Source organism: Thunnus thynnus, chromosome 1 (genome assembly GCF_963924715.1).
Source record: "Thunnus thynnus chromosome 1, fThuThy2.1, whole genome shotgun sequence".
Taxonomy (NCBI): domain Eukaryota; kingdom Metazoa; phylum Chordata; class Actinopteri; order Scombriformes; family Scombridae; genus Thunnus; species Thunnus thynnus.
The window spans coordinates 12,553,478-12,580,617 of NC_089517.1; the positions used below are offsets into that span (position 1 = coordinate 12,553,478).

At 39.7% G+C, this 27,140-nt stretch overlaps 1 protein-coding gene across 1 annotated transcript in view; it reads left to right on the top strand.

Annotated features, from left to right (window-relative positions):
* Positions 1-27,140, top strand: part of pde8a (phosphodiesterase 8A) — a 45,826-nt gene that overhangs the window by 6,550 nt on the left and 12,136 nt on the right. Inside the window, exons 2-13 of the mRNA XM_067585100.1 lie at positions 16,480-16,536; positions 20,080-20,270; positions 21,848-21,904; positions 22,109-22,163; positions 22,456-22,544; positions 22,785-22,863; positions 23,278-23,418; positions 24,192-24,280; positions 24,416-24,467; positions 24,563-24,605; positions 26,063-26,140; positions 26,356-26,426. Of these exons, the coding sequence (XP_067441201.1) occupies positions 16,480-16,536; positions 20,080-20,270; positions 21,848-21,904; positions 22,109-22,163; positions 22,456-22,544; positions 22,785-22,863; positions 23,278-23,418; positions 24,192-24,280; positions 24,416-24,467; positions 24,563-24,605; positions 26,063-26,140; positions 26,356-26,426 (1,002 nt within the window). The remainder of the gene's footprint in view (positions 1-16,479; positions 16,537-20,079; positions 20,271-21,847; positions 21,905-22,108; positions 22,164-22,455; positions 22,545-22,784; positions 22,864-23,277; positions 23,419-24,191; positions 24,281-24,415; positions 24,468-24,562; positions 24,606-26,062; positions 26,141-26,355; positions 26,427-27,140) is intronic.

Sequence of the window (27,140 nt, forward strand, 5' to 3'; positions counted from 1 at the left end):
GAGCTTATTGCCGTATAAAGATGTTTCTATAAGCAGCAGCAGATGTCTCAAACATCTCCAAGCTACAGTATTTATATATTTAACGTAATATTCATCTGTTTTTGAGCATCGAGCAGCTTCAGTACTTGATGTAAGGACAACTAAGTCCCCCTGTATGCAGGGTGATCTTGTGTAGAAATAAAATTAGGATAATATAATAAATCCCTTTGTGTAGATACAGTGGGTCTCTTCATTTCCAGGAGTTTGCTCTCTTATGAGGTGTCAATTGGGTACATGTACTTATGAAACAGAACCTTCCATTGTTTTTTAAATAGTCTTAACAAATAAGGCCACATTCAAAGCTTGTTCTGCTCCCCCTCCAGGTTAAGAATTTTGTATCATAAGGCCAGCATGTGATAGTTTCATGAGATTATGGAAATGGTATTCTTCCAAAACAAGGCACTACAAGTGTTTACTTTGTAGCTGCGCTCTCTGTTCTGTTTCAGAAGCTCACAGGAATGTACTGTAGATGTGAGTGGGCCCAGGTTCACTGGTGGCCTTTTTTAAGCTCCTCCTTGACTGTGTCTCTCCCAATTTCTGGGCTTTCTAAGCTGTGAGCATTTGCAGGGGTTGTGGTGCCATGCTAGCGGTGTGTGTTTTTGAATGTGGCCTTCAGATCTAGTATGTTCTAGACCGGACTGGAGACTACCAGAGTGAGAAAGAGTGGTGAGATGTTCATAGAAAACAGTCCTGTGTTGAAGCCCTGTTAGGCGTGCAGATCTTCTGAATTTTCTTTAGTTTGTTGACTGATGGAGTCTTGCAACCATGTCTACTGCCACTATTGAAGTCGTTCATTGATCAATCAATCAATTAAACACTTTTAATAACCTTAAAAAGCACATAAACACATGATATTAATATAAACACAAAATAGAAATGGGTCAAAAAAAGAAAACAGTGCACAGTTTTAAATTATTTAAACATACGTTAATTATGAATAGAAATTAAAAAATCATTTAAAAAATGTAGAATTTGTGTCCTGAATGCGTATATGTGCTCATGTTATGTGCTCGTGAGTTTAGCTGAGGGATAGCAAACAGTATAAAAGAGATTTTACATCTGTTACTGATACAGCTCCCCTCACCGTCATAAGTGTCCAACTAAGTTACGATAGCTGCAGTGAATGGGAAGGGATGCAATCTGTGTGGAAAACAAACAAACATCTTGAAGAACTACAGAATCAAAAATCATCATCATACTGTACTAGTCAGTGGTCAGTGGACATTGAACTTTGACCGGAAATTGAATTTCCTGACACGCTGTATACTATATTTTACTATCTCTATCAAGTAGTCATACAGAGAACCGTCAAAAAGTGATTAATGGAAGAGACTGACGTTTTGGGAACACTTACCGCCACCTCTAAAGATAATTAAGGTTATATCTCATTTGTTTAATCCATTTAATACACTGAAATGTAAAAATGACAAGTTGTGGTTTTACTGGGCTTGTGTGCCGGGTTAATTCCTGGCCGGGTGCAGTGACTTCCTGGAATCCTGTCGTCACTGTGACAGTTGCCTCCGTAAAACTACAGCTTGTCGTTTTTACACTTTGCTTTTTGTACAGATCAAACAAAGAAGATATAACATGTTCAGTTAAGAGCTCAATATGTGCTAGTAGGGGGGGGTTTGTTACTTTTGGACAGACCCAGGGTAGGCGTTTCCCCCGTTTCCAGCCTTTATGCTAAGCTAAGCTAACATCTCCTGACTTTAGCTTGTATTTAGCTAGTATCTATAACAGTATCAATCTTCTCATCTCAGCAAGAAAGCAGAGCGTTTTTTCCCATAATATTACTATTTTCAAAAACTTTCTATACAGTATATCCAAGTTCCCGCACCAGGTTTCCAGTTGTATGTTGATCCATTATCTTCTCCTCTCCTTAACCTTTGGCAATGTGTAAAACATCTCAGTCTATTTGTGTAGTCAGCAGCACCACAGCTATTTACCTTTTTATTTTCAAACATTTTTTTTTCATGTGAATGCACCCCGCAGCTCCTACAGCGATGTCAGGTGCATACCCTCTATACTAAGATCTCTCAAGGTCTTAATCCCACACTTTAGAGTGGTTTTGAAAAGTACATCATGTACAGAACACACCATCATTGTTCCTTCAAAGGTGGAGTTCATCTGAGAGTCATCTCACTTGCATAGTGTCACAGTGTCAGTGTCCATAGGCGTGTTTTTAATCTCCCCTTGAAGAGAGCCTTATTCAGCGATTGTGGACTGCTGTAACCATGCACAACACGCCTTGTTAACAGTGCTAACAGCCATGTTAACAGCATCTGGTTACTGGAGTACTTTGGCCATTTTCACGCTCCGTCACACCACTGTCCTTGCAGCCAGAATAAACTTAGGAAAGGTTGTGTACAGCACAGTATGTTGAAAGACTGTTCCTGCGGCAAGATTTACAAAGCTCCAATTTTGTAGATTTTGTATTAAATTATAAATCTAATGGGAATTTCACTGCAAAATTTGGCAGTTGATCTGAAACAATTTTGGTATCAAAATGCTCCTGAGGCCTTGACTTCATTTTACTGCCGCTCCTCAGGTAAGAAGCGCTGAGCAGACAAGAGCCTCACCAGATTTAAATGAACAGGCCTGCAGCTTATTGGCTGTAGTAAACACGCAAAGACACTCATTCAGCAGCTCAATGCTGCATTAAGCCAGCAGTGCTTGTCTCCTTCCTTGTTTTAATGGACACAGCTATGACGCAAAACGTTCTGGAGTGTGTCCTGCCTTTTTTGCTCTGAAGATATACTGTATCCCCTATTTGATATAACCCTCACTTTTTTTAGTGAGCAGAGCACAGATGGTGTGTGTTGTTTTTCTAATGTGTGGTTGCAAGGACACATTTTGGGATCAATTCAGTTCAAATATAATCTTATTAGTTCCTCTCTTTGTCATCTTTTTTTTTTTTTTTAGTCTTTTCAAATTAGATTTTTGACCTTTGCTCTAGAAAAGATGATTTAGTCTTTACCACATACAAAAGGATACTTTACTGTGACTTATCAACAGAATTATAATACTTAAAACCATTTGACTGTGACATGCAAATGAATTTTGCAGCAAACGGGAAGTGAATCTGTCTGCAGTGCTTAGTCTATTCATGATCAAAACCTCTCTGTAGACATTCAAGTCCTAAATGTATGTGTGTATATTGGCCTGTAACTTTTTAGGTTTTTTCAACAAAAAAGAAAAAAAAAAAATCTTCACTATTACAATAGTTCAGTCAAAGTTCACCCTATTGGTGTGAAAATGCTGGCATGTATTCAAAAGTTTTTAAAACAGCTGGTTAAAAAAAATATGTACGTCTATTATATTTAAGTCTATTTTACCAAAGACAGTAGAACATCCAGACGTTGCATGATGTGTGTCGAGTAGCAGAATTATTATATATAGATTGCGTGTTGGCAGCCATAGGAGAGCAGGAAATGTTCAATGGAAACAAAAGAGTACATGCCCGGTTAAAAGTAATGTACATCCGCACATGAAACAATGAAGCGCACACTTATCAGTTTCTAATAAATCAATAGTTGAAACATTCCTTTATGTCTGTCGAAAGCACCTGTGTCTATTATACCTGCTGCACCTGTCAGATTACATGCCTCACAGGTCGTCTGTTTTAGCTGCATGCAGTGCAACCAGAATTTCTGCTTGTATCTATATGAAATATTATTATATGTTATATATCAGAAAATAATGTATTTACTTTTTTTTATTTTGCATATTTTCTCTATTACATTATTCCTACTAATATCTCCACACAATCAGCAGAGAGCACAATGAGCAGAGGCATTTTCAGTCATTCATTTTTGCACAAAATGCACAATTTGTACATCATCTTGCCAGAGTTAAATAATCCATTGCAGTAAACAAGAAGCCTTAAATGCATGTTATTGTTTTTTTCATTGTATCCATGTTGAGTGTTTTCATATTGGTGCAGCATCACATCACTCTCTACTTACTGTCAATCATCTGAGACCTACGGGGAAATCATAAGCTTCTGATCCAACCTTTATAGACAAAATTGTAAAAATAATCAACAGATTAATTCATAACAAAAATAACAGTTGCGGCCATATCTCATTTAAAACAGAATTTTATATAACAGCAATATTAGATTTATCCAGACAGGAGCTTTTTACCTGTATTATGTTTTTTTTTTTGTTCTGTTTTGTTTTATTTTATCACGACATATCCATAGATTTTTTTTCCTCTTTAATCATTCATTGTATTGTCATTCATTTTCTACCCATCTGGGTTTTATGCGTGTGTGTGTTTACAAACTTCCTCCCCATTCCTCAGTCAGCACTTGTGTGTGTGTGTGTCTGTATGTGCCTCAGTGTGTGTAAGTCAAGTATAGTTTCTGTGCCAAGCCCCAGCCCGGCGCTCCAGCTCGTGTCACTCACTGATCCCTCATGCAATGGTGACATCAGTGCTCCTGTTTTAGCAGGTGAAGAGGAGGGGGAGTACAGTGATTATCTAATGCTCTCACAGCCATCTGAAGAGCCCCGGAGAACCGCTTCTGATATTTTCAAAAACATCTAAGCCGTGCCGTGGAGAGGTGGAGCCACAGAGAGTTGCAGATAGAGAAGGGGGTGGTGTGGCTGCAGTGGGCGTATTGATAATTCTAATCCTCTCTTTAGGCCATAAGGTTGGCAAGATAATTAAGATTGTACAGTTGGGTATGGCTCTGGCAACATAATCAAAGTTACTGTAGACTAATGGTCTCTCATTCAGGCCAGACGGTTTTCTTGTGTAGCTTGTTGTTTGTACTCTGCTTGTCTTGTTGTCATGTATTTGGCTGGACTGAAAAGGAGGAGGGGTTGACTGCAATGGAAAGGTTCCCGGTAAGATTACAGTAAACTGTAGTGTCACTGGACCAGGCAGTGTCCCACTTAGACTTCCCAAGCTCCTTTAGCTTGTCCTTTTGCTTTATTGGCCTTTGACCCTACCTGGACTGAGTTAAGAGAGGACGGAGAATGCGGACTGCATGCGCCTGATCAACAGCTGCCCATGTTTCACAGTGCAAATGACAGTCTGATGGCAGACAGAGTAGAAAAAGTGTTAGGATTTATAGCTGATAAATGCAAGTAGGGTGAAAACAAAGAGGGAAGACATGATTAGAAATATTCTTTGGGGTGTTTATGTGCAGTAAAATTGGGGTAATTTGGGATGAATAGAATGAAAGGGGAAAGTGAAGCAGGGCTACAGTAACAGTTGTGTTGAAGACGGCTGCAGGGGGCAGAGAAAGAGGAGGAGGTTTTAGTAAGGGGCTGCCCCAGAGCCCTGGATGGCTTAGGATTGTCCAGGTCTTATAGGGATTTCAGGGTAATCTGGATAAGGACAGAAATACCTTGAAGGTGAACATTGGAGAAAGTGCTCAGCTTCTCATGGATCTGTCCTCTGACTCATTCATTTAATTAATTCATGCACACTGGTGGTAGATACAGAGGAAATTAGCCACATCTTTCCTTTAAAGGGGCACTCCCATCGATTTTTTTTTTTTTTTTTTTTCACATGAAGATGAGGAGCACTACTCCGCCTCTGATAATAGTTGTGTAATATCTTCATTAGTTCTAAAAAGTAACCCTGATGATGTCAGCTTAAAATTTACAAAAGAAACCTGCATTACAAACTGGAGATGTGGGGTTTGAAAGTAGTAAGCATTTAGGAAGTATAATGAGTTGCATTATGGGAAATGTAGGATCCAGTGGTTGTGGAGCTTGACCTTTTACTAGGGACTAAAAGTCAGGATATCTTGGCCTCGGCTGCTTTGATTTTGACCTTTCGTTTCTCCCAACCTCATGGAAGTGCATTAATAAATGGCTGGATTACCCCTTTAACCATGCACGCTTACTGCTGTATAATTTATACACACTGCCTTTCACCATCAGGCTCAGGAGATCACAGACTAAGACTTGAGAGTTGGATAGAGCTCAAGTTGCTATCGGATACTCAAAATTGGATATTAAAAGAGGTCAGGGTCATATTGAGATCACAGTTTGGACACACTCCGAAAAAAGATGGAGAGGGAAATTGGGAAAAGTAAGACACTAATTTAGACAAATACAGCCACAGGAGATGCATAACAGTCCTGGACATATGGAGATGTGATCTCATTAAAACCTCATCTGTCTTTTGAATTGAAATCTCAGAAATCCCAGCCTCAGCTCCGTTGCAGTTTGGCAGTTAGCTTACATGCAGCGATGTAGCGAGCAGCCTTGTGTGTTTCTGTCCATGTTTAATGAGCGCGTCTCTCTCCGGCTCCCGCTCTTACTCTCATGTTCCCGTAGGCCAGTGTGTGAGGGCTCTGAGCGCAGTCTCTAACCCTCGTCACTTGGCCTGTCGGCAGGAGCTGCTCCGCTGCCAGGCCTCAGTTACTCTCCTTGGCACAGTGACGCACGGATCACATACACACTCGCGCCACTATGGACACACGGTATGCAGGCAGGCGTAGACAGCGTCACGAGCTCAGGGAAGGCTGCGTGCACTCTGATGTCACACACATATACAATATCCAGTAAATAAACATTTTATTTCATTCAAAAAATAGAAGTACACAATGTTCAGATTAGCTCTACAGAAGGAAAAAACAGCACTGCTTTGCTGTGGTCTGCTTCTCTGAGTGTCTTTGTGTACAATATGTGTGTACAGGCATGCATGTGTTTGATATCTATTCCTTCCTTTCCCTTTTCTTCAGTCTTTTGTTGAACTGTATAAAAACAGCGATTGTGCCGGACCATCTGTTCACATAATCTGACAGTTTTGTGTGATATCTGAGGCGATGCTTGCAAGGTGTGGAACACCAGTGAGAAACAGGGACAGGTCACCAAGGATGAAGTAACCTATCCATTTTCTGCAAACTCTGTATTTTTAAACCACGGACGTCATTCAAGGGCGTTTGGGACTGAATTCCAGGACAAGTTCACTCTCCTGTGAGTTACTTGGTGTCTTCCCTCTGTGTGTGTATGTGCATTCCCGTATGCTTGAGTTTCCGCACTATCTGGTGAGGTAGGAGAGATGTCACTGCAGACAGAATAAAGGTCAGGGCGTACTCTGGAAGCACTGCCCGAAAAACAATGAATGTGTATGTGTGCATGTATCTGCGCTCTTTTGCACAACTGATTAGAAGTTGCTGTATTTAGGACAGTAAAAATATGAGAGAAGTGTGCATCAGTGCCTTAACAATACTGTAGTAAAAGTACTTTAGTTTACAGTGTTTTATTCTTTACAAGGTTTTCATTTTTGACAGTTTATCGCTTCAGTTTTGTAGAGCTACCTTTTCCTTTCAGTTCCATTTATTTCATCATGAATTATACTTTGCTCTACAGAGCTATCTATAATAAGTCTCTGTATGTATAGCTTGCATATGGCATAGGAAGCTAGCATTACATAAATGATTAACTTACTGTTACTTAACTTACCAGAGCCTAAGTCTACTGGCCTCTTCAGTTAACACTGAAAACCAGGACCAACATGTCACTGTCACTTTCCTCTAGTCTGTATATTTTCTGTGAAATCACAACAAAGTCATAATGATTCTCTCCAGCAAGCAAAGTGGAATGAGGAAAAAAAAACTGGAGGAATTTGAGACTCAGAATAAGGGCACATTTTTCACATTGCAGCCCATATTGCCACCTGATGATACCAGGTGTCACGACAGATTGTATAATGACTGTGTTTAGGTTCACAGTACATAACATGACGGGCGTCAAGTTTGTGACAGGAGATCAAGTCGCTGTCGGGCAAAAAGCTGAAGAGCGTTGGTGTGTTTCAGTTCAGGCTTGGTGGAGAAATCCTAGCAAATGTCAGAAATTGTTGAGAAAAAGGTGACATAAATAACTAAACATGTCATGTCATCGTGTCAGCCTGACATAGTGTACACATGTACCTGGGCAGGGCTTGATGATAACATTAATGTTCTACAGCGGGTGGGGTTGGTTTCACATGTCCGAGTATCCTTGAGCAAGACACTAAACCCTAATTTACTCCCCCTAATGTAAGTCTTGTTTGTAAGTTTTGGATGAAAGCATCTGCCAAATAAATTTAATGTAATCTGCCCACTAGAAATCTTCCAGCCCTGAAAAATGGTCTCATCTTGTTTGATTTATCCCAAGATTTATTCGATTTAATCCCTGTTAAAAGATTTTTGTGGTTTATTTCCAAATACAAGGCTGCAGCTATTGACCACAGTAGCTACTGTAGGTGCCTTCAGTTAAATAGGATAAATATTGATAATATTTTTTAAAATATTTTAAAACTATTAATTGATTGATTGAGAAATTAATCAGTAGATTAAATTCACATAATGGAAAAAATAATCATTAGTGGTAGCCCTATTAAAAATGTACTAATTCTACATTATTTGGGTAATGTTAAATGAAATGATAAAACATTGTGAGGATTAAATTTGACAAAGTGATGCAACGTGTTGGAAAAGATAATGATAATGAATGATTTTATTGATATGACACCTTTTTACATGAAGTACAACTCAGAGTGCATTACTTACTTACTTACTACTTTCAAAAGGACGCAGACAACTTGTTTTATGTTTTGTAAAGAAAACCTTATGTACAAAACAACATATGTTCTTTACATAAGAGTGTAACAATGGGAAAAGTAAAGATTAGAAAGACTAAATGAGGAAAGTAAAAGAAGATAAAATATAGATGAGATCACATGAAATGTTTATTCATCTACTGTAGCCGGTTATTTTATTCCCATCATGTGCACACAGCTGAATACTTGTCATAGAAAGTAAAAGAAGACACATTGTTCATCTCATGACATTGTATCTGACAGAGGACAAGAGAGAAGAACCCTGGGAGATATCAGATGAATAAAAACATCTAGTTGGAGTTTTTTTTTTTACACATTCAACACAACAACAGAATATTTCTTTTACAGCGTGTTGTTTAGCTCGCAGGACGTTGTAGTTTTTGCTCAGTGAGGTTGGTCTTTCCTCTTTTGTGCGTTCCACCAGACAGGGGGAGAGCGGGAAAGAGAGAGAGAGAGAGAGAGAGAGAGGCAGAGATAGAAATACAGAGAAAGCAAGGATGTTCTGGGACAAACCAATCCACAGTGGCCTAGTTTCCCTCAGCCATGCCAGTGACTCAACTAAAGTCTTCTGCCTGGCTGACTGTGGGCTTGGTCACCATGGATAAGACATGTGGACAGAGCCAGAATACACACGGTTGCTGTTATTTTTCTAAATGGATGAACTGCAATAACATTAACACATTAGACAAGTGTGTAATTTTTATTTGGGTGGGGGAGGGTAGTGTTTTTTCACTCAGGAGTCTTTTTTTTTTTTTTTTTTTTTTTTACTGCTCTTCGGCTACAGTCGCAAAGCAATCCAGAACAATAAGGATAGATAGAAATATTAGACCCTCTGTATTTCATGTTTTGTATCATTTGCCTCCATTTTTAGTCAGTGTAGTCAAGTAATGCCAGGTTGAGGTAGACTGATTTACAAACTGCTTTCAAGACAATGTTTTAAGAAAGACAAAGATGCATATATTGTACATCAGGAAACAAAAAGTGATGAAAGAGAGAGATCAAATATGTAAAAAAAAAAATACATAAAGGGTGGACATGGAAAGAAAGGAAGTACGGGTGAGGTGAGAGCACAGGTAGGGCATAAACAGTGGCAATGTGTGTCGTTCCTACAGCACCTATGCACTCTCTGCGCATATTCATTTTGAGTAGATGAGTGTGTTTGACATTTTGTACTGTCCAAATGTGTAGTGAGAATTATTAAACTCTCAATGGTGGACTCAAAATATCCCACAATACACTGAAAAATGTAGCGTACATCGAAGGTTATTAACGTAAAGCTTACTGCCATCATTTCAGATGAAAGGAATGACTCAAGTAATGTCAGTAAAAGTGTTTTTTTTTTATTTGCCAACTAACACACTACATAGTCGCCTACATAAACTCCCTGTATAGTGAGTGAATGACAGCTGTAGTTGTTGGAAGAGGGCTAGATGCTTTCCCGACATGCACCGGGTGAAAAGCATGAAAACACCGCAGAGAGGTCGTAGATTTATCACAGGCCTTTTAGAAGTCATACTGTGTGTTTTTGTAAAGTTTACTGTTTGTAATAGTTGCATATATTCAAGCAATACTTGTGTGTTTTGCTATACAAGACTACTGGACATTTTCATACAAATTTTACACCTCATACAAAAATGTGTTTTGTATACGATATGTACTGTCTGTCATATACATATCGAGGCTACTTTTACACGCATATCATATAACATTATGCTATATGTATACACTCCATATACCGCGCATGTGTATTTAACTAGCATACAGAGTGTATACATACTGTACACTTATATCAACACCAACTGTCATGTTTATTTGAACTGATTTTAAACTGAATGTCAGTGTTATGCAACACTCTTATATGATAATGGATGTTCAAAAGAAGACTAGTCTATGTGGGGGTCTTAGTTCCAGGTTTATGTCAGCTTCCTTTTCTTTTCAGTAGGTTTGGTCAAGTTTACATTTGTACTTTTACCACCTTCAACTATTTATCCTTAACTTACTTACATACTTACATTTATCTTGGTTATTGTTTTTGACTTGCTGCTCTGTGCGATCGACCTATTGTAGCTTGTAGTTTATTAGTTCCCGTGACACTAAATATACTAAAGATCCTATTAGCATGTTAATTTTCCTCCTCCACATAGATGTGGATATTAGAGCTGCAACATTTAGTCGACTAATCAATTAGTCGGCCAACAGGAAATTAATCAGCAACTACTGTATTTTGATAATCGTTGTTTTTCAAGAAAACTGCCAAACTTTTGCTGGTTGCAGCTTCTCAGATATGAAGATATGAAGTTTTTCTGTGCCATACACGAAAGTGAACTAAATATCTTTGGATTTGTGACTGTTGATAAGACAAAACAACATTTAAAGACGCCACCATGGTCTCTAAGAAATTCTAACAGGCATTTTTCAACCATTTTTTGACATTTTATAGACAAAACGATTAATCAGTGATGAAAATAACCATTAGTTGCAGCCATATCATATACAGATAAACATTTTTCATATTTTATTCATACTGTGCAATTTTGCTTTCAGTTTGAATACAAACTGAATTTACTGAGGTGTTTGCCAGGCTGGTTATCGTGTCTGCAGGTCATTGATTTGTCAGAGTTAGATCTGGTCGCAGGTTTGAAACCCCATTGTTATCGATGGCTTCGGTACAGATCTATGGGCGGCAAATGTAAGTGGCCACACATGAAAGTGAATTATTCTCTTTGAGGCAACACACACAGCATGGGCAGCTAGCACTACTATCTGAGTGGCTCAGCGTGCGGTGAGGTTGATGTGTCACTCAGTGCCATTTAGTCCCTCACTTAGCTCTGTGTGTGAGAGTTAGTGTGTCTGTCGGTCCGTCTGTCTGTCTGGTACATAGTGTGCGTCCCACATCTGTGGCTGGGACTGCTCCCCTTAATCAGACATAATGAAGAACATTGATTCATCTCCATTTGATTCACACTTTTAGACAAGAGCACACACAAGCGCACAAACACACACACACACAAATGCACCCTACCACTAGTTGTGAGACCAATATCAACCCAACACTTCAAAGAGAGGAAGAATTACGGATATCTACTTACGTTGCTGTAGTATTATTAGCTCTGCATGTAATATTCTACTTAACCACATGTGGAGAAGTTTTAAGAAGAGGGACAAAGTGACGCTGAAGAGCTGAAGAAGAAGTGGTACCAGAAGAGAGTGGGAGGGGGGAGAGAGAGAGAGCCAGGATCTGGAGATTGTTAGTGAACGGGGCAGCCATGCACGTTTTCCTAAGAAGCACGAGCAGGGCAGGCATCCCAAGATTCCCTGCATCCTGGTCCCAGCTCTGGGTTGGAGGAAGCTGTTTACTCTTTCTATCTCTCACTGCTGACGTCGGCGCACCGAACAATGTCATCCAATTTCCTGTTTTTCACTTTAGTGGAAAGCCACTCTCCCAGTGTGTATGTGCGTGTCTGTCTATGAGTGTGAGACAGAAAAGCTGGTGGGCTGGAGGAGAGCAGAAGGAGGAGGAGGAGGAGGAGGAGGAGATCTATAGGGCCGGATACACTGGGAGCAGGATATAGGGTCAGAGGCAACTCTGCTATGTAAATACATTAGGTGTATTGAATGAGAGTAGCAGGGGACTGCAGACTGTCCTGAATGCAGCCTGAGATGACTGTAGACACCTCGCAGCTCTGATGTGGTCAAAACAGCTCGAACAAAGAGGAAAGGTGTGCTATCACATGACATATGACAGTTCGAAGCGGTCAGCCTGGAAGATGAGATTGATTTTTGGAGTTATTTTATTAAATCACGCTCTAGCATTTGATTTTTAGCCACACTAGTGAGAAAGCTCTGGGGAAGGAGATGTCAGTCTGCAGGTCAGCCTTTCTACCACTCTGGTCCAGACAAAAATATCTCAACACCGGTTGATTGCCATGACATTTTGTACGGACACTCATGCTTCCCGTAAAATGAATCATAATGACTCTGCTGATCTCATGAATTTCCTCTACATTTTACATTTACATTTTGTCATTTGCCAGACGCTTTTAGCCAAAGCAACTTACAAGCAAGGCTAGACAATCAAGCGTTAGATTATAGTGCCTCTGAAAGACCTGTGGTGCAATCATCAGGTCAATTTTTACCTGTCCAATACCTTGTTGTATGACTAGTGACCCATCAGCCTCAGCTGTAGTTTGTTTTCAGTGCTAATTAGCTAATGTTAGCATGCTAACAGGCTAAACTGAGATAGTGAGCATGATAAACATTATACTACACATCAGAATGTTAACATTGTCAGTGTGAGTACATTAGCATGCTAACATTAGCATGCAGCTCAAAGCACTACTGTGCCTAATTGCAGCCTCACAGAGCCACTAGCATGGCTAGTCTTATTAATTTCTCCCTGGTTTTTGATACAAGCAGCGGTGGATTAACCAACCAAAGCAGGTAACTGCCCCAAGCCGCCATGACCTTAGAGGTCCCAAAAGTTCCTGGGTCATTGTGTGGCAATTAGTCTCACACCACAGCCAGAATGTACAGGAGGAACAGTTACAGTTTTGTGACAAATAACTCTTTCGATGTATATACAGATGTGAGTGTTGTTTTAGGATAGTTTATATTGTGTATACATGTTGCATATTCCTATATACATTTTTGCTCAGTTAAATGATCACAAACTAATTAAAAATGCATACACAATGCACGGAGGTTGGGAGAAACAGGGTGGTCGATAGGAGGCCACAGGTCATTTTTGTCTTAAAGGTCCCTTGGTAGGTTAATCTGGACCTAGATAGTTGGAATTTTAGATACAAGAGAATCAATTAACTGTTATTGTCATTATCAATTAATCATATTTATTTTCACATTTGGTTCATAAAGTGTCAGAAAAACTTCAATAACTAATAATGTTAGTTTTTAATTACAGCACAAAATGATTGCTCTGAAAGTCAGTAAATGATAATAATGATAAATGATAGTAGATGTAGAAGTCAAGAGAAACATAAGGACCAGAATGCATTGCATTCAACACACACTTCTATTCAGCTATATTGTGCACAGCTGCATCTGCGCTATGCCCAACCCAACAAACTTGCCTGATTAACAAGTGCACAGAGAGACAGCGAGAGAGATCCCAGTGTGACTGGTACAGCACAGCATATAGCAAGAGGGCGGGACATGGATTACGTCACACACCATGTCCGTACTGCCCGCCTGCCTGGCCTACATGCTCACTCACTTCCCCTGCTTTGTTTGCCTCTGGTTGAATGCCAGCATGATGTTTGCGGGATGCAAATGCTTGGCTGAGTGATTCATTGCAGTGTGTGCGTGTGTGTACTGTACAAGAGGAGTATGTTGCCCCAAGAGGATGGCAGACTGGTTCAGCTGTGTGTGTGTGTGTGTATGTGTGTGTGTGTGTGTGTGTGTGTGTTTGTGTGTGTGTGTGGCAGGCTGGGTATTCGAGTTACACAACCTCAGCTGCAGTTGCATTGGTTGTGTCAGTGTCAGTTAGAGAGGGAAGTCTCCCTGGATGGAGACACAGAGCGCTGCGTACCGCTCTGCTAGGCCTCAGCTAGCTGGAGGCCCTGTGGCCAAACTCCATACGTCAAGGCCCTGACCTCAGCTACTTCGCTAACAAACGCCATCACAGTGGAAACATGATTTGTGTGTGAGTGTGTGTAAGACATTTACCCAGCAGTAGTCTTTAGAAGAGCTCTGTTTCACCTCCACAGGAAAATGAATGGGTGGGTTGAATCTCTAATCAAAGTTAATAAATCTGGGGGCTGAGTTATTTGTTCTGACACACGTGGTCAGAGTCATTCAAATCATATCTGACAACGGGAAAACTGGGTCTTGTTTGGTCAAACCCTTGTGGAAGAACATGAGTTTGTGGCATTTCCATATGTTGGTCTTTATTGTAAAGCCACACACACACACTCTCTCTCTCACACACACACACAAATACACACACACACACAAAAATACACATGCATACTGTCTCTCCAGCGCACATGAGCCTATCATGCGACCAGGTCCTCGTGTCTGTGAAAGATCAGATGATCACAGAGCATCAGCTTGTAGCCATCCTGATACCATACTCCTTGTTTGTGGACGCTACAACAAACAGCCTAGTGTCATGATGACGTCAATTTGGCTACAACCGAGGGCTAATCAGCTTTTTTTCCCCCTTTGTTGTTTCATGGAGCTTTCAGAAGGCTTACAATTTAGCAAGAAGTGATTTACTGCGGCCTGGCACGCTCTAAAATTCCTCTCTGTATTCCTCCTCACATGTGTAGATTGTTTACGGAGAAGAGGAATTCTAGAGGGATGGCGGTCCGCAAGGGGCTTGGTTGCTATGGTTACTAACCCCTGAGCTGGGTTCCATTTAGCAGGAAGGAAGCTAAATTATTTGCAGACAGAAAAGAGTATGCTCATGTAGGGAAAGTGTAATGAGTTGAGAACCTGTCTGTTTGGAATCAGTCTTTTTTTTTTAAAAATTAAAAATTAAATTATTTTCACAATTTTAGAGATTTAGAGATTAGAAGAATAAATTACAGGCATTCAATAGACAGTAAGAGGCGCTAGTAGATATTAATATATAACTAATGTTCTGTTTTGAGCCCTGGAGAACCGGGGTCCTCTTGAACAGTTCTAAAAACATACTTCATATTGTTTTATCACCTTCATATATCACAGCTTTTACCGACTTTATGAAAATTGCATAAAAAATTATTTTAAAGTGGCGACATGTTTCAGAAAAAAAAAATTGTTAAATAAAATGGATTTCTATGTGCTTTTATATGTGTGATTGGTGTCAAGAGTACTTTTTATACAGCACAACTCAAGTTTTATAACAGTTTGTTCATAAAAAGTCTAAAAAGGAATTAGACCTCTTATGGCAGCAAATCATTGCCATAATAATTTGAGTTATATTAGCAACTGAATACCAAAAGTTGAAATTTAATCATTACTGAATGCTTAATATTGAAATTTAAAGGTCACAGAATTTATTACACCGAAATATTTGACTTTCTAGTTGTGCAATTTGAAAAACTTTATTTCCAGTATATATTTGGTTTAGGGTTCTCAACTTCAGATAGAAAATTCATATTCAAATATTATATTTAAGTTGCTGCAAGGTCTTGTTGATTCCATTCTGGCTCGATTGCTTTTCCTTTGCGTCCGTTATGTTCAGGTCTGAATCTTAGTGTCTGTTAGTGTCTACATTTAACCAACTGTGTTTGAGCAACCAATTTTTGACTTGACCTTAATTTTTATATCTGAAATAGAGCAAGAATGTAGCTTTTGAATATTAGGCCAGTGAATTTTCTACCTGAATTTTAGAAAAAGAAACATACACATGAAATAATTCGAGTTTTTGCACAACTTGAAAGTGACTATCGAAAATTTCAACATTAAGTCTTCAGTTGTGATTAAATCTCAAATTTTGGTATTCAGTTGTTGATATCATTCAAATTATTATGGCAATTATAAGCTTCTATAACCTCTATGGGTATTTTTTATTAATAAATAGTCCATTTGACAAATAAACATGATATATTTCCTTATTTATATGTGATAACAATGCTTTATGGTTATTTCTGTATTTTGTCACCTTCATAAAATGTGTAAGCTCAGTGTGTCGCAAAGGGAAGGGCCATTTTCTGCATATTGGGGTTTAATAAGGTCAGAAGAAAAGATTTTAAACAATGTTTAAAGGGGAAAAATAGGTTGATTTTGCAATTTTATATAATTATCGTGGAAGTGAAGCCAATGTCAATAAAACACAGGGTTTAAAATATGAATGTGTGAATAACAAAAGAAGTATCACATGTGTGAAATGATGTTTTTTCTAATCTTTGTATTCTTCTTGTTATCTTTCAGACCACATTAACAGAGGTGCAATTTGGACCAATGAAGTTATTTAAAGACCCACTTCAGGTATCGTAAAAACAATGCCAAACATCTGAATGATTGATGCTTATGTGGTTGAATGCATTAGGCTTTTCACGGAACAACAGAAGTGCCTCAGTGAAATGTTTATGTCCGTATCATTCAGGGGCTTTTAGTCGAGCCATCAAGCTAAACTTGGTGCGACTGTCAATATTTGGTAGCATTTCTTTTGGATTAGTATTTCAAAACGTCGCCAACTTTTGTTTGCAGTCAGAACTAATCTTGAATTTCACAAGATACCACACCTCGCTATGAGATTAAAGAAAAAAAAGTCCCCATGCAAACATTCAAAGAAGAGAGAGAGACGGATGAAGGGGGGGGGACTGTTAATGGACGTATTGTATGCTATGCAGCCTTGGGTAGTCAAGGCAACAAGGCCAAACATTTACAACCAAGAACATACCATAATGAACAATGCACGTTATGGAAGAACTGCACAGAGGATCCATGGACCAGTTTCGTCACTGCAAATAGGACATTCTCTGACGTTCAATGGTTCATTATACAGTTCCTCTGGCATGTGTTGCTGCTGCATGAAAAGTCTCTCAAAAGTCATTTCTCTTAACAGTATAAGAAATTTGGTTTTGTCTTGGTTTCAAGGGTGCATGATACAGCAGGAACAATGAGTTGATTAATTGACTTCAGTCGTTTCTGTAGCAGAAATGCCAAACATTGGCTGGTTACAGCTTCTCAAATGTATGTGCTGATGTTCTTTGTCATATAGTTAACTGAACATTTTTGGGTTTTGGACTCTTGGGGAGACAAAACAAGACATTTGAAGACATCACCTTGGGCTCTTGTTTTTTCTCCACAACCTTTTTGTCATTTCACAGTCTTATTAGCGCTTCCAGATTTTGATTAAAATAAAACTGCAACATCTACTAAACTTTGTGAAACATGTTTCCACTGAACAGCAGCGTGTTATGAAGTCACTGCGACTGGAAAAGAAGTAAAAAAGAAAAGCAATACATTAGACGTCCTGTAATTTAACGCCATGTATAAGTGCACAGACTCTGCTTTATTGTCTGATGCGCTCCAGTGTGACCACAGTAGGAAAACGAGGTAGAGAGATATCCCCTTCCTGTTTTTGTCACTCACAGCTGATCCTGTCATGCCCTCCTCCTCTCTACTCCTCCTTTTTTCTCGCGGCTCACAGGATCTGGCCCTGTGTTTTCAACAATGATGTTTTCTCGACAGAGCGATCAGACCCTGCCAAAATGCTGGCTACCCCCTTCGAACTAGTTCTTCCCCTTTTGCTGTTTCTCTGCTACTACATCTGCCTTTTCCTTCTGTTTCTTTTGAGCACATTCTGACTTAAAAAACACTTTAGCTTGAATGTTCTGTGAGGTTGTTGGAGTTTTTTGTCCGTTGTGACTGGGTGTGTTACTACTGAGCGAGGCGTATCTGTCTAGTCCCAGCACAGGCATCAGGAAAAATGACCTTATCTCAGCCTATATTACCCCTGTTCCTCCACCGCAGCCGGAATGTTGACTTTTCTACCAACATCCCAATGTGGAATTCTGATCTAATTCCCTGTGCGTACCGAACATAGCTGCAGGACTCGGTGGTGATGTATTTATGACCCGGACACTTATTGCCGCTTGTAAGGAAAATGTTCAAATGTGGAATATGGTTTGCATTAGCAACACCCCTCTCAGGCATACGGGCTCCCTGCTTCTGGCCTGCAGGCTGCGTTTTGGTACTTAAATAAAGCCTCACCGATCATCAGAATGAATCAAAAGGACAACTGTCAAAACAACCTCTATCCCCTCATTGTGCGGAGGACAGTAGCTCTAGTTTTCTCAACAAAGTCAGGTCTTTGTGCCCTAACTCAATTTTACAGGTGTGATGCAAACTTAAAACTGCAGAACAAACTTTCCCTTCTTTACATTCATTCTGCTACCTGCCAACAGTTGGAGATGACGTCTGTTTGAGAGAGTGACTCATGAATCTACTCTTAGTGCAGCACTGCTCTCGGAGGCGGGCCTAAATCTCTGGTCCAGTATTTACGCAAGTGAGGGGTTATATGAAAGTATGCTGGCAGAGAGAGAGAGCACACTCTCAATGGCTGGTTTGACGGTAGCAGCAGCACTTTCTGCCACAGCCTTGGCAGACCGGTGGGAGGGGCCGCAGCCAGTCAAGGCCACCTCGACTAATTGTGTCATAGATCATGGCAGTGGACAATAAAATCTCTGACGCACCCGAGTACGAGCCGAGCCTGATCAATCAGGGCCTGTCCGCTGGAGGCCTGAGGTCACAGTCAAGCCCACACTGCAGGCGGATTAGGACGACAGGTGCAAATGAGCATGAATGCAACAATGATGACTTGACAACTCGGAGCTGTTCATACATTGTGGCGTTTTTACCGGACTAATTCTGTATCACAGGGCGGAGGCTGGTCATTTCTGATGTGTTATGTCCGTTTCTCTAATCAGATCACAGCTACATATCAATTAGCCCTCTAGCTCTCATGTGTTCTATGATAAATAATATTTCCAGCTGATATTTAATACAATAGCTGCCGTGTGACAAATCAAATGAAGAGACCATATTTTCATATGTACAGTGTGTCTTCATCAGCTGAAAGATAGATGTACAGTTGATTTTACAATGCTACTTTTCAGCTACTTAAAGAAAAATTATCATCATCATTATCATCAAAGTGTGCTGAAAGGAAAGATTTGTGGAGTAATTGATTAGTCAACAAAAAGAAAACGAATCAACAACAATGTTGATAACTGATTTATTGTTTAAGTGGTTTATCAAGTAAAAATGTGAAAAATAAGTGGGTTCTGTTTTCTGAAGTGTGTTTTATATCATTTAAACTGAATATTTATTGGATGATTTTTCAAGATGTTTTATAAAAATGAATCATCGATTAGATCAAAATCTAATAATCAACAATGAAAACGATTTTCTTTAATCGATTAGTTGATTAATCGGTTAGTCGATTGACAAAACATTAATCACCCACCACTACTTTCAGCCATTTTCTTAAGAAAAAATGCTCAAATTCAATATATTAGTACGTTCAATATCTTTGGGTTGTGAACTGTTGGTCGGGACAAAACAATACTGAGGTTCTAAGGTTCCTGCTTAGGTTGCATCTCTCCTTTGGGATATGGTGGTTGACATTTTTCGCCATTTTTTCAACCAAATGACTAATTGATTAATTGAGAAAATAATCCACAGAGAGCCACTAGTCTGTGGAGCTCATGAAAGCAAATTCAAAAGCACTTCTTAAAACCTGTTGGTATAGACCTGTTTACTTGTGGATTTCAGATTTTTAATCTGCCTTCTTCTTTAGTCTTTTTATTTTATGTAGTATATTTACTCGTCATTACCACATTGCCATCTTTGAATGTTAAGTTTGTATTATACCTTTTTGTATAAATGGTTTTATATGAGTGAAATACAGGCTTTATGTTTGTTATCACTAGAGGTAGTAGTAGCGTGACACTGCAAGAGGTCATTTAGAAAATACAAATGACTCAGTTGGTTACATGTGCTTAGTCATCTCTCCTTTTGCAGGTACTTTTAGTTTTTGCCAAAGAGGACAGTCAGAGTAATGGCTTCTGCTGGGCATGTGAGAAGGCCAACTTCAGGTGCAGCATGGCGCGAACACCCGAGTCGGCTCTTGAATGCTTCTTGGAGAAGCATCACGACCTCGTCATCATTGACCACAGACATTCCAGACACTTTGACGCTGAAGCACTATGCCGGTAGGCCTGTTCTCTCATCATCGATGCACTTGTAACTACTTAATGTTGTATTTCTGGAATGATGTAGTGCAGTGGTTCCCAACCTGTGTTGTCTGATGTAGATGAATTCAGGTACCACTTCACCAATACCTGTCATCATGTTCCAAATGTGTCAATTTGAACTGATTTTAAACGACTCACCATACTATAATATACAGATATAAGGACATTTTTATGTGTTTGATAATGTGCCATATTTGTCAACAATTATAACTTATTATATGAAGACATATTTTATATTATTTGCAACTATTAGTTGATTAAGCGATTAGTCGATCATCAGAAAATCAATCGCCGACTATTTTAATAATCAATTCATCGTTTTTAGTATTTTTTTAAGAAAGAAATGTCAAATTTCTCTGGTCCCGGCCTCTCAAATGAATATAATATAATACAAATTATATTCGTAAATATTAATATTTTCTGGTTTCATTAGTCTTCACCAATAAAAAGACATTTTAGGAACATCACATTAGGCTTTTGAAAACAGCGATTGACGCTTTTCATCATTTTTATTTTTATAGACCAATTGACTAATTGATTAATCAAGAAAATGAATAGATAATGAATATAATCGTTAGTTGCAGCTGTATTTGCAACTGTGTTTTACTATAGTGTCATTCATTATCTGATAATATACCACAGGAGGAGTTATAGTTGTTGACAAATAAACACTTATATCTACTTACAACTACATTATATTTGTCATTAAACCATTTATTAATTGTTTATATGCTACTTATAAATGCTGAATAACGGGAACTTGAAGCAGACCTTTCTGCTTGCTTGGTAACTAGTTTTCAAGCACTATCAGTCGCACCTAATGTTCAGATGTTACAGCTGACTCAATACATGGTTATATATTTTTAATCATAATGTAATTTCTATTTTATCAGTTGAGCTGCTCCACAGTTTTTCCACGTACCCCATGGCAGCTGCAGAAGTGCCCCTGGTTGTGAATTACAAATATAGGAGACACAGTTGAATTGAATATGTGTCATCTAATCCAGACCAGATGATCTTGACTTTTCGTGTTACGGTACATTTGGTAACACGTGTGATTGTGACTCTGCTGGTGGGGTGAATGGCCGGCTGACTTTGGTTTTAATCAGCTTCCATCACATGCTACCTAGTGGAGTCATGTCAATGAGAAATGAGCAGTGCCTGCCCATACCACTCTCTATCTTTAGCCTCTGCCCAAACCAAAAACACATTTACAAACATTCATTTGCCCTGCCCAGCGTGTATGTTAACCCTATTCATTTTGGCCAATCCATATGTTCAGTGTACACGCACAGGCTCCGATGGGGAACTAAAGGGCCTTTATGACCACTGGCTGGGGAAAACCACAGGCGGATGAGTGGCCCTGTACACTGCATTCTTTCAGAGGCCTAGGCCTGCTCACAGAGCTCCACCACTGGGCTCTGCCTGCCTGGGAGAATCGGAGCGTGAAAAACTGAAAAATACATTTATTTGATGCCATGGGCTTTTCCACCAGCTTGCTCACTGGCTAAAAGGCTCCCTCTGTTTACATTCAGGTCAATTAGAGCGGTCAACTCTTCAGAAAACACTGTGATAGTCGCCGTTGTGAAGAGGTACGTACAACTCGCTGACCCCCTCTTCTTGTTCTTCTTGTCTTTTTAGGTAGCTAATGATCAGGAGCACTGTCAGAATTAAAGTGCCTGACTCAGTGGAGGCCTAGAGGCCTGCAGTCTGTCATATGAAGCAAATATTGATGTTCTCCAAACAAGCATTTGTCGTGGCGATGGTTATGTGCTAACATGTGTCCTCTTTTTAAGGCCAGACAGAGAGGAAGCCTCTGTGATGCCCCTGATCAATGCCGGCTTTAATAGGGTGAGAGACATTCTGTGTGAATGTGTGTCTTCTGCTGCTTGTATTTGTATTATTCTTTTGATATGTTTTTTTATATCCCTTCTGTCAACACTCAATATAAGGCAGGGATCAAGATTGTAAATCCTTTTTGTTTGCTCAGGAGACAGATGCATTGACTTCCCCATACCCGAATCATTGCTACTCATTGCATTAGCTGCACCATAACATATCCTGTAATGGCATTGATTTGAAAATGGGATTTTAGTTGTGTTTGATTGATCCGTGTCGCTTGGTGTTGCCCTCTGACCCTCAGAGATATGTGGAGAATGCCAATATGATGGCCTGCTATAATGAGCTGCTACAGCTGGAGCATGGAGAGGTGCGGGCGCAGTTCAAACTGAGGTGAGTTGTGCAGTATTGTTGCACTGTGGTGTAGTTCAATTGTACACCAGTTACAGTACATGGCGCTTAATGTAGACCTGTTGCAATGAGAGCAAGATATCAAAAGAAGAAAATTCTCCATTTTATGCCAATTTTAACACTTTCTCGGACATGAATGAGTGTTTGCTAAGATGCCAGACAGTCTGCTTGTTGCATATAGTAACAATGAGTCTGGTTGTGTTCTCTCTCCACCTGTACAAGGGCTGGAAATGCTATTTTCACAGCTCTAGAACAAAGCCAAGAGGCCATAGAGATCACTTCTGAAGATCAAATAATTCAGGTGGGTTTCAAATAAACGTCTTCTTGCATTGTTGTGATGAACTGTTTATTCCCCTCGCTCTCTTTCCTTTTTTGTCCTCCCCCCTCCTCCTCTCTCTTATTTTCTCTCTCCTCCTCTGTTTTAGTGCATGTTGATGTCTTATGATCCCAGATCTCAGTAGTGATAGTTGCGGTCTCTGTCACTCTGAATGGTTCCTTTTGTTAACTTCAAAAGAACTGTAGCCTGTGTTATCACACTATGTTTTCACATGAAATATATGTTTTTGAGCTCCATGAAATAAGAAGCAGATGTGTCAGCTTCTCAGAAAACGTATCATTTTGGTCGGTCGAGGCCCATCGTCATTACTGTGTCTGAGCTCATGGATTTTGTAATCGGCAGATCAAGCCTGAACACTCTCTCACTTCTCCTTCACAGTACGTGAACCCTGCCTACGAGTCCATTATGGGCTACCAACAAGGCGAGCTAATAGGGAAGGAAATAATAGAAGTGCCTAAAAGTGAGAAGAATAAGCCTGATCTCCTTGAAACAATAAACTCCTGCATACGGAAAGGAAAGGTAATAAGCATTCACAAACTTATCTTATTATCTATATTTTACGTTTCAGGCCAAACTTAATTTTTAGTGTTGTTTGCTTGCGCCTTGTGCTAACAGTAATCTCATCGTGAAGTGAATGGTCACATACATGGTTCATAATGTGATTGCTGTTACTCTCACTTAGATAGTTTTGACATATAATGTAATTGTCACTCTAGACTTTATCGCTTCACAATCAGATCACTCTTGTGAGCGCTGTAGCTATCTGCTCCTGCCTTTGTGTCTGTGCATGCATGCGTGCATGTGCATCCATGTGTGCTGTAAGTCTGCACCACTGGCCATCCTGCAGCTCTGTTTCATGTGCATAAGAACTGCGGTTGATGGCTGTGCTGTAATCTAACTACACAGAGAGCGAAGGTCAGTCCCAGACAGGCTAACAGCAGGAAAGGCCTTTTTAAGCTGCCACCGCAGTCTGTAGGTGGGGGGACATGAAACAAACTCACAGGACTCCAGGAGCGCTCCTCCTACCCATTAAAGCAACTTGCTGCTCTCTGAAATACTCTGACCCGCTCCACCCCACCACCACCTCACCTGCACCACAAACACCACCATGCTACACCCAGTCCACACCCATCTTTAGGGCCTTTTGAAATGTTAAAATCTTATGATTTCTGTATTTTTATGATGACCATACATTGTGTTTCTATGCTGGATCTTAAGTATGATCTTCTGTCTGCACAGTCTGTCTGTATGTTGCATTGCCTTTCTCTTAGTTCTGGCTTGTTATGTTCCAGGAGTGGCAGGGGATTTATTATGCCAAAAAGAAAAATGGAGACAGCATTCAGCAAAATGTGAAGATCACACCTGTAATTGGACAGGGAGGGTGAGTGACAGAATGTCTTGCTAAATGTAAATTGTCTTTCTAGCAACTGAATAATTGCACTGGATGATATATGAATGAATAATTATTTGATCCCTTTCTTCTCAACATGTATTAATAAGCTTTTGTCGTTCACAGAAAAATCAGACACTATGTGTCTATCAACAGGCCTTTAAATGATAATAATAAGGTGAGATGAGTTTCCAGTTCTGCTGAGTTGTAGATGAATAAAAGAAGCGCTCTGGTCTGCATGTGTCAATTTGCTTTTTTCATCTGTCCATGCAGAGTGATAAATCCAGTGAACGCGTGCAGGCAGAGTCTCAAACAGGTAAGATCATTTTCCAATTCTCTCTGCTACATACAAATGGCCTCTGTAGATGCCAGTCTGCTCAGCCTTAACCCTCATCATGTGATTTATTATGCAAAACAACTCCAAGGACTGTGGAGTCACACAGATTTGAGTAGTTCAGGTTCTCTCTGCTGGGTATTTATCAGCATTAGCGATGGATGTTCTTTCCATGACAGAGTCACTTGTGATCTGCCATGAGGTTGGAGGATTTGAGGGCCAGCATTGTGTTTGTCAGCAGGAAACACAATATTTAGTTCCAGTGTTACACAGACGGTACACAGTGCTAATTTAAAGTGAGTTATTTGCAGACACCAAATAGAAGTTGGCTCAAAACGTCTTGGAACTGAATGAGAGTAAATTGAAAATAGTCACATCTAGGAACCTTAGCTTTATAAATTTAGAAACTCTAGAAATATGTCAGTAAATGTAGTGCACCAAGCCAGAAACAGTGATTTTGTCTTTAATCACGACCTATATTTTAAAGAGCAGATTAACCAGTGTCCAGTCCTGCTTTATCTAGTTGAGAAATATCTCAAATGAAATAAATTCTTTTTGTCGAACAAAAAACAAAATTTATCCACACTTTTATTTCTTCTGAACTAGACTATTGTTCCTTTGCTGTATTGTGGTATCAACCATAAAGCCAATTCACAGCTGCAACTGATTTCAAAATGCAGCATCTAGGCTCCTGACAGGCGAACAAAACAGGGATCATATCTCTCCTGTGTTGGCGTCCTTTCACCAGCTCACTGAAAAGAATTGACTTTGAAATCTTGCTGTTGGTTTATGAAGCTTTGCATGGTCTTACAACACAGTATATTTCACAGTAACTCTTATACAACAGTCTTCTGATTAAGGGGTCTAAAGGTTATTATGTGTTGTGCTACAACCCCAGTGTAGTGAAAAATGTATTAAAAGCTTTCTTCATCTTCTCTCTGGCCTTTCACTGTGTCTAATTACTGTTATTACACCTAACGCGCGCTTATAAATGGAAAAAACCAAAACGGAAATGTCCTTGTTTTCATTATTTTTAACTGAAATATACAATATGTCAATAGCGGAGCTCTCTGCCTTCTTAGGCAGAAACAAAGAAAAATTTCTGTGATCACCATAAAGATTTCTTTGAATCAAATCATGTTTCGACTGGAGTCGTGCGCGATCTGAAGTCTAAATAAAGTCTGCAACTTGAAACAAATGCATAGATTTATGTTTCCGACTTGTTCCCAACCAGTTATTACAATTTCACTAGATAAAAACCTCAAAACAAAACTTTGAGAAGCCACAAAATCAAGAAGTAGAGTTTTACTGATCAAAAACAGTATCTACTAAATTGCCAAGGACATAGTGATGGGGGCCAAAGTCAGCCTTGTCACTTAAATAAATGTGTGATTATGTGTTTGTGTGTGTGTTAATGTAAGGTTTTCTCTTCTTCCCAGACATCCAATCCAGTAAGCACAAAGACCGGAGGAAAGGCTCTCTGGACGTCAGATCCACAACGTCTCGGGGGAGTGATGGTGAGAGTGAATGATGGAAACTCTGCTTATGAAACCTCCCCAGTTGTCTGTTTGGATCAATTGTTGATTGGACACACACACACAAACACACTCATTAGATATGAGTAGGAAACTGCAGTTTAATTTGTCATTGAATCTCCCTCTTTTTAAAGGTCGGTTGAATCAGAGTTCAAGTTGATAATGTGTTGATTATCTTTTTCTTTTCATCCTGCCAGGGAGCTCACAGCGAAGGCACTCCTCAATGGCCCGAATCCACTCCATGACTATAGAAGCTCCCATCACCAAGGTGGGTTAATCTCCCTCCCCATCATCCCTCCCAGCCTCCATCATATGATTAGCAGTTTGTACTGATGTTTTGTATCTCATGACTGAACTCTTGGGTTATAAAACTGCCACAACCGCCATGAGCGCTTCTTGTACAGCGACTAGCACTAGCAGAGTCTAGAGGCCACGCATACCATGTCAAGAGGAGATAGGCTGATAAAATGCCACATTTCATGCACAAGACAGGAAAGCATGTTGGACCAGAATGACCTGCTGTTTCAGTGGTTTATGTAGTCTGCAGCCCGGATAGTCGGAAACAGAGAAAGTCCCCAGGGATGGGTCATATGACACACTGCAGTTCCTCTGCTGTATCATTTGACTGTGTAGTCAGTCCCTGTAGGCGTCATCCTCTCCAGAATAAAGCACTGATAGAACTGCTGCTGCTGCTGCATGTATGTGTGTATGTGTGTGTGTGTTATATGCCTGCTGACCTCACCGTAGGTGCTCATTGTTAGAACCTCCAGAACCTCTGACTTCTTCTCTGGAGGTCAAAATGTAAATTTCTCTACTTCTTTTTTGAGCTCCATACCACAAGCCTTGTCCAATCGTATTATATGACTTAGAAATATTTTAAAATGAAATACATTTTACATTTTTACGACACTAATGCTATTTTACCGGCTTTGATCTCATGTCTAAATTATTGCAACTTCCTCTTTAATTAAAGGAACAGGTT